General features: G+C 41.4%; 1 protein-coding gene across 1 annotated transcript; it reads right to left on the reverse strand.

Moving 5' to 3' along the window:
* Positions 1-348: 348 nt before the first annotated feature.
* Positions 349-10,718, reverse strand: bicd2 (bicaudal D homolog 2 (Drosophila)). Its single transcript, XM_069678396.1, has 8 exons — positions 10,253-10,718; positions 6,849-7,061; positions 5,923-6,075; positions 5,234-5,698; positions 4,100-5,095; positions 3,758-3,909; positions 3,058-3,289; positions 349-1,680 (listed from the first exon to the last, which is right to left on the reverse strand). Exons 1-8 carry the CDS (start codon positions 10,490-10,492, stop codon positions 1,678-1,680), a joined length of 2,454 nt encoding a protein of 817 aa, XP_069534497.1. The 5' UTR covers positions 10,493-10,718; the 3' UTR covers positions 349-1,677.
* Positions 10,719-12,345: the final 1,627 nt, after the last annotated feature.

The raw sequence follows: 12,345 nt of genomic DNA on the forward strand, positions 1-12,345 counted from the left end.
AATCGTACATATATATAAACATTTAGTCCTCCCTCACTAAAAAAGTATAATTTAGGAATATCTTGTGCACAGTTATGTACTTTGTAAAAAGTAGTAATAAACACATGCAAAAAACAGGAAATAACAACCAGCACACAACCAATGGAACCACCAGTACTGTTTCCACAACTGTTAAATAATGTAAGATAAGTCCATATCTCCATTTTTTTCCAAAATCTTTTTTATTTCTAAATGGCTATTGTAAAATTTACTGTGGAATGAAAGTTGTGTGTGTGTGTGTGTGTGTGGTGGTGGAGTGTGGGGGTTCAATAAAGAATAAAGACCTCAGTATTGTGAAAGTTAGATTTATTTCTTCACCAGCCATTCCTGTTAGCATAGACAGTAGCAGGCTACAGTCCTGAAGCTTACCACAAGTTCAGTCTCTTCTCTACTCTGACCGGCTACCTCCTCTCAAAGCTCCCTTATGAAATAAAAAGGACAATGACATCCTGTAGTCTGAACAGTGTCAAATAAATACAGCTGCAGTCATAATAAAAACAAAATTCATTAGGACCAAGTTTGTGAGCAACAATGTGTAAAATATTTCTTTTACAAAGAATAAACATGTTCTTGCCTTTTTTTGTAAATTGCACTTAATAAAACACAGAAAATGGCACCGCAGATTTACCGTTGGCAGAAATGATAGGACTTTAAAGGTTTACAAAAAGATGTATTAAAACAATTACATTAAAAACTCTCCTTCATGAATAAAGTTTATGAATACTATTAACATCTGACCTTAACTTAGACATTTTTTAAATACGTTTTGCATTATTATTCTTACTTAGTCACAACAACCACACTTTTTGTAACAAGTACAATTGTAACAGCTCTGCCATGTGCACAAAGAAGGAGTCCAATTATACAAAATCAAGAACCTGAAATTGAAGCTCCATATTAAAAGGATAATAAGGTGAAAATAATATAAAGCCAAACAAGAGGCATGGATATCAAAAATCCTGAAACTTGATGGCATGTGTCTCTGGGCTGTCAGAAAGGCACCCCGAAATCTAAGGCCAAAAGGAAAACAACTAAGGCAGAAACGTTTCTTGTGTTTGATTTTAACAGCGAGTTAAAGGTTCTGGTTCTTAAAAAAATACAACATAATGTCTGGTTTTGTTGCTATAAAATAAATAGAGATAAAAATGTGCTGAATCACTTGATAATGTCATAGAGAATCTGGCAGATAAACATGCACATCCAGTAAAAAACATTGCATAATACTTGACACAATTAGTATGATTTTAGAAAGAAGTAGGAATCAACTAAGAGCAAATCGGTAAAACAAAAAGTGCTCAGTCAGAGAAACGCAGGCAATGAGCATCGGCGCAGCACCCATCTTGATTCTTCCTCTGGTTCAGTTAGAATAGTGGTGCATATTGTTGGAAGACTGAAGGACTCCAGTGGGCAGCTGACACGATGAGTCATTCTTTCTGCAGTCAAAATGTTTTGACAGAAATTGACATACTTGTTTTGGCACTCTAAAACAAGGCCCTTGGCAAATACTGTTGGATAAGTTCCTGCGTTAGCGATAGCATGATTTGACCATGATTAAGAGAGTGAACCAGGAGCGTAGGTGACTGGCAACTGTCACAGACACTCTGACGGACCCCCTTTAGGACACTTGGCAAGATTGATTTACTGCAAATGGAAAGATAAAACAGAGGAAAATCACATTAAATTAATTGTTGAAATTTCAATTTCCACTGCATTCGTGAGATGGAGTTTGTTAACGGAGAGAGCAGCTGGGAAAGTTAGATGGAAGCAGGAAGCAGAGGACTGAGCTAAGTTATGCATGCAGGGCTTCAATGCGTAAAAGATACTGCAGAGTATGTTTTAGTGATTATTTTAGACAATGTTTCTTCTAATAGTAAACATTTTTACCTCAGTCATGCATGCCAACACAAACCATGAAAATTCAAAGGAAATTTGATGCAGAAAATAGGAAACATACAAAGAACAGTAGAAGTGCAGACAGTATTTTTTTTCTTTGTTTGTCTTTGGTATTTAACCTGCTTGAACGTCACAGTGATTTAATTCTATTATCAATATCTCACAAGCTTTTTACATCAGTGCCAGTAACACAATACAAAAGGGAGAGGTAGCTAGTATATACGCTAACAGATTGCCAGTATAGCTTTTAACACAAGTGTAGGCTCATATAACTAAAAATGTTCACAGATTTATGGTTTTGTGTCCGATATAATAAGAGGGTAGAAAGACAATAAAACAGAAAAAAAGGTAAACAAAACAAAAACAGAAAACTTTCCTAGCCAAATCTTCAGAGGCTACTTTCAGGCAATTGCTAAATGCCTGTGTCATCATCCACACTGCAGCCTCTGCCCACAAGACAACTCACAAACACATCAACATGACACAGAACTGGAACATGGCTGAGAGCTTCCCATGGCTTATTATACCTGCTTGTTATTATCACAGCTCGTCTGAAAGGGAAGCAGCCAAGGAGCAGATGTCAGCTAAATTAATATTAGCCTGAGGTTTCTAGTTTCATGTGGTTCTCTGGCCAAATAATGATATAAATACAACACCGAATACAAGACTCAACTCCAAGCTTCGGAGATTTGTGCCAACTGAAAATATTTTCTACATACATTTTACTATGAAAACAGCAACTATTTAAATATTGTTAGATATTGTTTTTTTATGTTGGAAAGGACAAAGAGCAGCACAAAAAAAAGAGATTGTTTAGAGCTCGACCAGTCTAACATTGTAAACACCACCATGGACTGAAAGTAGTACAAAGGTATTAAGAAATAATAGTAGTAATATTAATATGACATTATTGTATTAGAGGGATAAATGCTACAAAAACAGAGAGCTTAGAGTTAGAAGAAACGGGTGTAAGTAAAGCCTGAGAGACATGCAAGCCTTGTAGAAACATAGATATATGAGATATAGAAGTTTGTAAAGGCCACGTGACGCCTTGAGGATGAACCCATGCCCTCTGCAGACACTTTTTGGCTCAGAGTTGGTTCTGCAGCACGGCCTCTGACTTACGTGATGGTTGGAAGAGGCTCCCTTGCCCTTTGTTTTGCCCTTGCCTCCCGCCACTGTGGCACTGCTGCGGCGCGCCTGCTCATGGTCAAACTCCAAGTCCTCCAGGCGCTGCGTTAAGGCCAGTTTCTGCTGGATGGCCATGCGTAGCAGAGAATTAAGAGTCTTCTTCTCATCCTCAGCAGCAGACAGCTGCCTCTGCATGTCATCCAGCTGGGTCACATACTCGTCACACCTGAGAGAGAGAAAGGTGAATAAAAGGAAGAGACAAGAGATTAGGTTTGTTTCCAGCAGGGGGAGCAATTTGCCTTGAACTGCTGTCTGCTGCTGTCACATGTTTTCTCCATTCCCCAGACTGCATTTCCAGATGGGAGGATGAGTTCTCTGCTAACTGACTCGCACAAGTATTACATCAGACTGTTCCCACAATGCATTGTGTCTCTCTTATATACAGGCATATAAAACAGCATGGAGAATAAGCGCCGTTTACAATCTTTCTCTTAAATAACTAGAAAAAGATGCTAAAAGAGGCAAATTTAGAAGAGAATAAAGATATGTCAGTTTTAAAAAATATGTTTCCTGTTACGGATAGAGCTAAAACAGATGTCATGCACTAGAGTGTGAGCCCTGGACCACCTGGCCCCTTTGATCATGGGTCATTTAAAGTGTGAAAATAAGAACTTGTGATCATGTGGAATCATACCTTGTAGCAAACATGGCTCGAAGAGAGGAGAACGTAGCAGCATCCTCCTTCAGAGCCTTCAGTTCATTGCGGAGCTTCATCATGGTCTCAGTCACCATGCCCTTCTCGCTGTCATACTTACTCTTCAGGTTGGCCAGAGCAACCTCAGCCGTCTAAAAGGAAGAAGATCTTATATAGTTATATATTTATGAAATAAGTCTATGGTTATTTTTAGCTGTAGGCGATAATCCCTCTTTGTTGGGCTTGTAAGATTGAGAAACAATGAACATCCTTCCTCTGAGAAACAAACACAGCAGGCATATATATCTACACACACATACAGACACAGAGTGGCCCTCTGACCTGCTTGTTGGCTTTGAGCACAGCTCTGAGCGTAGCGATCTGCTCCCTTTTGGTGCTTAGCAGGGACTTCAGTTTGAGGATCTCTCCCATGCAGGCCTCTTTGTCTTTGTCTGCCACTGTGCTCAGCTCCAGATTGGCCAGTCTCTGACGCGACAGCTCAGTGGTGCGGTCCACTGCCTGCTGCAGGTGGCGGATCTGATCTCTGATGATAGCTACGAGGTTGTATATGTTCATTGGTTCAGGTCGGTGCTCGGTGACTGTAAATGCGGTGCTGCTGGAGTCTGACTTTCCAGCGTCAGTCTCAGTTATCAGCCCGTTAGAGAGAAGCAAGGAGGACTGGGGCTCCTTCCCTCCCTGCCCTCTTCTTACTTTAGCCTTGCCTTCCTTGTAGTAGTCGAGCATGACGCGGTTGGGCGTTTCATTGTTGCACATACACACATGGTTGTAGAGATTAGCCAGCTCTTCACTGAAAGCTATGAGCTCATCCTGGGCCACATTAAGGCTGCCGAGTGATTCTCCCGCAGCCTCGCTGACCAGACGCAGCTCCTTCTCCAGACGGGCCACCTCTCCTTTATCGGTTTGGCTAATCTTCTCCAGAGACGCCAAACTTGACCGCAACTCGTGAACTTCGCTCTCCAGCCGCGCTCGCTCATCTTCATACTGGGTCCGACACTCCTCGTACTTTGTCCTCAGAGTCTTCAGCTCCTGCCTCAGCTCCCCGGCTTCAGACACCGCCACGGTGTATTTACACTGCAGGATCTCAGGCCCATTGATGTCCAGCTCGTAGTAGTCTCCGTCATCGTGGCTGTCCCGGTCTTTTTCGCTGTCCAGGGCAGACTGGCGCTCCTTACTGGCCTGAAGTTTCCTCATCGCGCTGAGGTTCTCTGTCAGCCTGTTGACGGTTTCCTTTTGCTCGGACACAGTCCCATAGGCCTGTTCCAGGTGCTTCTGGTTCTCCTGGAGGGAGTTGATCAGGGCCACTTTCTCACGCTCCACCTACAAAAAAAAAAGTCATTTTCAGTCAGCATTGTGCATTTAATTTGCTTTGTCTCTGGCCTTGTATACACATGATACAGAACATATTTTAACCAAAAGTTAAACCTACTTTTTGGGGGAAAAAAATGGACTTCATACCTGCACCAGCTGCTGTTTTAGTTTCTGGATCTCAGAGATGTTGAGCTCGCTCAGCAGGTCGTCCACCAGGCTCGGAGCTGGCTTGAACGCCTCTCCTCTCTTGCTCCCGGCAGCTCTGTGTAATTCATCACCTTCACCTGCCTTAACCAAGCCGTTCTCAAAGCCCCTGATGAGGTCATCGTTGTCAGGCTCGGAGATGGCAGAGGGATCATCGTGGAGTTTTAGGTTGTCGATGGAGATGTTGAAAGAGCCGTTGTACACAGAGCCCCCGATGGTCATGTAGTGGGAGAGCTCCTTGCGCAGGGTGGCCTTCTGCTCGCGCTCTGTTTTTATCGTTTCCAAGCCCTCCGCCAGCTGCCGGTCAGAGATTTCTTTCAGACGCACGGCTTCCTCCAGCTGGCTGTGGAGGCACTGGGAGTCCTCCTCCAGACGGCGGATCTCATGCTTTAGACCTTCAAATTCCACCTTAACAGATGTTCAAAAGCATGAATAAGGCTGTCAGAAATTTCCTCAACAGATTTGGGTCCATTGTAGTTTCTTTATTGGGCCAAAGTGCCCCAAATATATACAGTGATCATTAAACAAACCTTAAAATTTAATCGAATAGGAAAAAAATATGATTTGACTCTTGACTCTTTAAAGATTTCACAAATGTGATGTTTAACAAAAAGTAAGTTCCATCTTCTCACCTGGCTCTGTCTCAGCACAGACACTTGCTTCTGCAGAGAGATGTTCTCCTCCTCCAGCTCGCTGTAGTCCTGCAGCAGACGAGCCTCCCGCACCTTGTACTCTCTGATGTCATCACGCAGCTGACCGCGCTGCAGCTCTGCCAGCTCTGAACTCTGCACACCGGAGAAGAGGGGAAATAGATGGCACGTTATGCGGAGGGCTGAATGAGAATATACTCTCTTCAATAGTTTCAGAGAGCACCCAGGCTGTGCAAGCTCTACCCCGGAAACTGTCTGGTCACTGCAAGTAAACTGAGCATGTCAGCATGTTTCACATTCCACAGAGGCAAGACGAGCGTAATGACGGGAAGGAGGACGTGGTCCACTTATCGGTCCATGCTAAAGAGAGCCCTGGCGGAGGACATCCTTTGTGTCAATCCTGCTGGTTTCACTGCGGCCCTGCTGACTGACCCTCCCCCACTACCTCAACACTCTCACAACTGACCCCAACAACTACAGTAGGGGTGGTCTGGACCCCAGGGTAGTCTAAACATCAATAAGCTTCACTAACCTTCTCTTTCATCCCATTTCTAATGTAACTGACACTAACTATGAGCCTTTTAAACATAGCACTTTGATTCAAAGATACTGGATCTAATTTACAACTGTCGTATAAACTAAGCCAGTCTTTAGTGCTTAAAAAAGTTACACCACATTAAGGAAAAGTTTTAAAAGTTTCCACAGTTTTACAAGTTAAAAGGCTAGTACAAAAACACACCACAGACATGACGTAAATAGTGGATCAGTGTTTCAACAACGTACAGAGCGCAGGTTAACATACAGAAGCACACAAAAGGAAGACTAAGCCGGAAAGAACCATTTTCATATAAATATACTGACTTGATAAAAACAGACATTTTTAATATTTGTATAAATCAAACAATTACCTCTCTCATCTCCAGGGCGATGGACGACAGGCGTTCGTTTTCAGCTTGTACACTGGTGAGCGAGACTTTGGCCTGTCGCAGCTCATTCTGCAGCTCTAGGACCTTCTGCTGGTACAAAGCCTCCTTGCTAGCAGACTCCAGGATTAGTGACTCTTCCCTGCTCTCCCCATCTGCTGCCACCTTCTTGTGGGTTGAGTAAGCTTGTCCAAAGGCCTGGGGGACAGACGACAAAAATAAACATAGGGGAATAAAACCACTTTGATCAAGTGTTAAAAGCCAACCTGTTTAAAGACCCAAACACATAACCACGTTTATGAACAGATAGGCGACAGATAAGCCTTCTATAAAAATACCAGGGGCCTTTCATTGACTGCTTTTATTGCTGGTTGTTTGTTCGCCTGTTGTGTTATAGAGGACGGTTCACTTACTAGAGCCATGTCACCCTGCTGCTCTGTTTTGGTGTTATATCATGACATTCATACTACACACAAAACAAGCATGGAAAGACATTACTGCAGCAGTGATTACATTTGACCTGCATTAAAGTTGAATTTGTCACGCTCAAGCTGGAGCCAAATTAAGCCTATAGCCGTCCAGTTGACATTCAGGGAGCAAAGAAACTAGGGATGCACGATATTAGATTTTTTGCCGATATCCGATATGCCGATATTTTACAACTCATTTTGCCGTTTACCGATACTTTTTTCCCACACACCTAATTGCAGAGATCATCAACTCTCTCCTGTATTGGAATTAGCGTACAGTATAATGGTGATACTCTTTTCACATCTGTCACAACGGTCGGGGTGACGGGTCTTGAGATGGTTCATCAAGTTTGTAGTGTTGAAAGACTTTGCCTTGGCTCCTCCTCGCATCACCGAAGCTGAGCAGTCATTGCAAATAGCAGTTTTGCTATCTATTTCGGACACTTTGAAAAACTTCCACACCACGGACATTTTGGCTTCTAACTCTCTCATGCTGCAGGTAGACACATGTGACATCATCACGCTGCGCCGTGCAGGTCTTCTTCGCGCCGAGGTCGGGCATTTAATCAAGTATGCGGCAGCCCATTATTTTATCGGTTAATTATATCGGTGGATATCGGCGTGTTGGCCAATATCCGATAGTTCATTTTTAAGCCGATATCGGCCGATACCGATAACGTGCCGATAATATCGTGCATCCCTAAAAGAAACTCATTCATCGGTTTAATCTATCTTGGAAATCTGAGTTTAGACTCATTTTGAATTAAGTTAAACATTAAAATTAACCACATTTAAAAAACCTTAAAAGTTTTGCCACAGACATTTATGCAGCAGCTCCAGTCTTAAAATCAAACCGTAAATTGATTTACAGAATGAAAATAAAACCTTTCCACCAGCATCCCACACTTCTTTTTTTTTTCTTCATTAACAGTTTTCTGTGAAATTGATATGTGTGAGAGGCTGTGGTCAGTCGTGATGTGATTTGATCTCTAGCCCACAGCACACTGGGTGATGACGGAGGATTTTCCTCCATCAGCCTCATTGACATACTAAAGAGAGAAGTAAATCATGATCACAAGATACCAAGAGCATGACTAGGACAGTGAGTCATGTCGTGACTGGACCGTGATCTGCGCCATGACCACAATTACAAAAAATCAACATCAGCATGTAACTGGGAATAATCACTAAAAGATCTACAATACTCATGCAGAGAGGACACAAGTCAGCTCCTCATCTTCACAGCACATGTTTTATAATGATTGAAAATAGGTCTGTAACAATTTGTCTATTAATCAATTACGCAACAATGCTAAACATTCACTTTTATTCTTCAATGTAAGGATTTGATGCCTTTCTTGTCATGATAGTAACTTGAATGTATTTATGCTTGGGACTAACCAAACAATTAATCAGTTAACCAAGAAACTGAGGAAACAAATAGAGAATAAATTGATAATGAAAGTCATTGTTGGACTTGATCATTATAAGCGTAGTAATGTGTACTATCACTTGCAGCCTGTCTTACAGCTAAGAAAGAGGCTTACCCCTTGTTCTCTATTTGACGCAGTTATCTGATCAAAAATATGACGCCTTTGTGGCTTTTTAGCTACCACTGAAACAACACACAATTAAATACAATTAATTATTCAGAGCGCTGGTGGTTAACACAATTGCTGAATGTTAAAGCCTATGTGGAAGTGTCATGGGATGCAGTTCCTCTAAATATTGACAAAACTGGATGTAAAAAATACCCAACTCTGACTAAGCTAAAGGGAAACCCCCGACTACTCTTATGAAATAAAGTCTACATTTCCCACAAGTTAGGACCTTAAAGATTTGAAGACAAGCGCATAGTTTATCTTCATAACATTTTCTCCCTGAGAATGGCTGGGTAAAACCAGTTGGCCAGCTGAATTAACTGATGATGACAGATGAAACCCCTCGGCCATGTGCACCAGGGTTTCTGCTTACTGCTTTGCTTTTTACCCATGTTGACAAATCCCTACAGGTGGCAGCTAGTGAGGAGGAATAAAGGGGAAACCAAAGGCTAGCACTGTTGTTTTTGTGGGTTTGAAACTTTTTTCAAAGAGTCAATTAGAACATCAGGAAAGGAGAGTTATAAAAAATGCCAATTTACACTTGACTGAACTACATACCACTCCGCAATATACACACCGGTAAGGGAATTGAGGTATATTTGTTGACAATATCAGAAATATCAAAATTCTGCTTTGTGTTTATTATTGAGGTCGTAGCGTGGTGCTGTTTACAAGAGGTATTAAATCAGTGTGGACAGTGTAAATCACATATCAACACTATCCTTTTTTTAAAGGCATAATTTACGACAGAGCTGTTGTATTGGATCATATGAGAAGTATGCTGGTGAGTGTATTTCTTCCCAGTTACTTTTACACCTAAAAAACATAACAGCAGGTTTGGCCACACAGACATGCTAATTTGACATAATACTGCAGCTGCAGACGTCCTTACATACCAAGAGCAAGTACGGGCAAGTAACCAAACAGTTATTTATATATTTTTTTCTTTTAATGTGAACAACACTGTTATTCTGCTTATAAAACAGTTTATAGCATTTGGCTGCTACACACTAATATGACATCCCTACTCTTATGGCAGACTGTCAGCTATAGCTCAAAGGAACCAGGCCCATCACTGATCGCTTACAGAACATGATGGTTCTGATTATTCACTGTGTGGCTCTGACTGACACGTTCTACACCGTTGGTACACAGAATGTTAACCCTTGCTGCACCAATATTTTAACCGTTACAGCGCTGCTAACAGAATATGTGCTTCGTTACCGTTACATTCCGAGTGTCTACATACCTATACACGTAATGCAACAACCACCGAAAATACTTAAAAGCTGTCTGCGTGGCTATGACCTGAGGTTACCTCCTTCAGCTGGCCCAGCTCATGTCGGACCGTCTCGTACTCTGTCTCCATATCATCAAATCGCTGCTTGAGCTGCTGTTTCTCCTCCAGCACCGCGAGCCCGTACTCAGCCGCCTGGATTTTCTCATGGGTTGTCTCACGGAGCTCCCGGGTGAGACGTTCGACCTCGGCTCGGAGCCACTGGGGCCCGGCCTCTGTCACCAGCACCGCCTCGGCATACTCTTGCTCCTCCATAGACATCTTGCGGAGCCACCGACTCCCAGCTGAAACTTAACGGGACCCAGCCCTGGCTAGCAGGAGCAGCACAGAAAACCACCGAGACCGCAAATCACTGCCTTCTTTGTTTGAACCGCATTGTTGGAACTTAAATGGCGTTTCGTTCCCTTTGCCTTTTCCCGCCGCTGACTTCGACAAAGCTCACCCTAGGCGATACTTTTGTCATTCTCGAGGAGTTTCTCCAGCCTCTTCAAGAAGTTGACAGAGGAAACATGAGTTGAGATCATCGATTAGAAAAAGCTACCCCTGAACGACATTCAAATCTCTCTGAGTGTGAAGGGAAATGTAGTTTTAAATGTGGCGCCAGTATCTCAATGACTATGCACTTTAGCTTTTCTATTGACTTCAAGTACCAGAATGCATTTCGTGGTCCTTGAAGGCAGCCGGTACCCTGTTAAATATATCAATACAGCACTGCCATCTAGGGACTTTGTTATGAAACTACAACTATATACAAGGCTTAATATAAAGGTATTTATATTAGAAACGGCACTAGAAAAAGAAACAATAAGTTGTATCCTTCATTTTAATGATATTATCAAATATTTTCTGAAAGACTGACTAATTTCCCCGGACCCCAATATTCAATTTAAAGTTATATAAAATACAGAAAAGCAGGTTTTGACCATCAACGATTTGGCATTGTTGCTGAATTTAAGAACTGACAATCAGTTTCCAAAATTTCCAGATTAATTTACTGTCACAAAGATAGTTACATAATTCTATCAGTTGATTTAAATACAAATACAGCTCCACCAAAACCTGATTTCTTTATATATATATATATATATATATATATATATATATATATCAAGTGACTGTACAACTCTTCTCTGTTTACATCATCAATATCTATGCTATGTTTACATAAAACTGCCAAACAAAAGTGTTAATTAATTACAGTTGTCAAACACGTCCATTAAATACACGGTTAAACACGTAAAGATAACTGAAGGGTTTCCTGCATTTTTTATCGACAAACTGCTCATCTATAAAAGTATACAAATGTGAAAGCAAAAACCATCCCATCTGGGACTTTCCTTCAGCTGGGCACAGTCCTTGGCAGAGGTTATACAGGTTCTGGAATTTGTCTTACTTATGTTGACTATCCTGTTATTGTTGCACCTGCCACAAGAATTAGCCGGCTGCAGCTGAACAGAAATGGTGAGTAAACCTGTGTTTCTGGGTCTCTGGGTCTTTCACCTGTCCTAATTTTTATCTATTCTCTCACTCGTCACTCTCTCATATGTATATTACTATTTTATATTACCATATACTCTATTTGCTGCTGTCTTTCGCTTTCTTTCAGTCTCTCTCTCTGTCTAGCGACAGCCTACTTTGTGTTTATCTATTCAACAATGAGTGTTGATCTGTCTTTAAGAGATCATGATAATGTCTCTTTTTCAGGACTTCACAAAGAACCCGTTTGTTAACTTTTACCAACACTGTATGTACATTATAAAGTGGGAAGTGGTGGCACATAATATACTAAAAGAAGTTCTACTTTATTTAGAAGATGATTCCTCATCGTAATGTAGTCTTCTGAACATTTGCAGACAAATATTACCATTTTTATTCAATCTGCTTTGGTCTGGGATTGGGAACAGCACTCTATACACCCTTTCACCGTGAGTAGACATCAAGTAGCAGTAAAGCTTTTAAATGGTCATACATAATAAAGTACACTTTATGCACATGATGTACAGTACATTTAAAATATTCAAAAGTATTCACCCACATTTTTAAGACTGTTTGTGTTGCATTTTCAGCTATTAAGGAACTGTCCCACTTTGCTGCTGTATTCACCATTATTTTTG

The sequence above is a fragment of the Semicossyphus pulcher genome, unplaced genomic scaffold (genome assembly GCF_022749685.1).
Source record: "Semicossyphus pulcher isolate SPU_LCO1_2020_fin unplaced genomic scaffold, fSemPul1.0.p SCAF_3, whole genome shotgun sequence".
Classification (NCBI taxonomy): domain Eukaryota; kingdom Metazoa; phylum Chordata; class Actinopteri; order Labriformes; family Labridae; genus Semicossyphus; species Semicossyphus pulcher.

Bases quoted from the DNA above. Each gene is read 5' to 3' on its own strand.
- bicd2 (XM_069678396.1), bottom strand. From the start codon at position 10,492: ATGTCTATGGAGGAGCAAGAGTATGCCGAGGCGGTGCTGGTGACAGAG. The intron at 5,699-5,922 runs GTGAGAAGATGG...ACATCTGTTAAG, and splicing joins CTGTGCTGAGACAGAGCCAG to GTGGAATTTGAAGGTCTAAA. The intron at 5,096-5,233 runs GTATGAAGTCCA...TTTTTTTTGTAG, and splicing joins TAAAACAGCAGCTGGTGCAG to GTGGAGCGTGAGAAAGTGGC.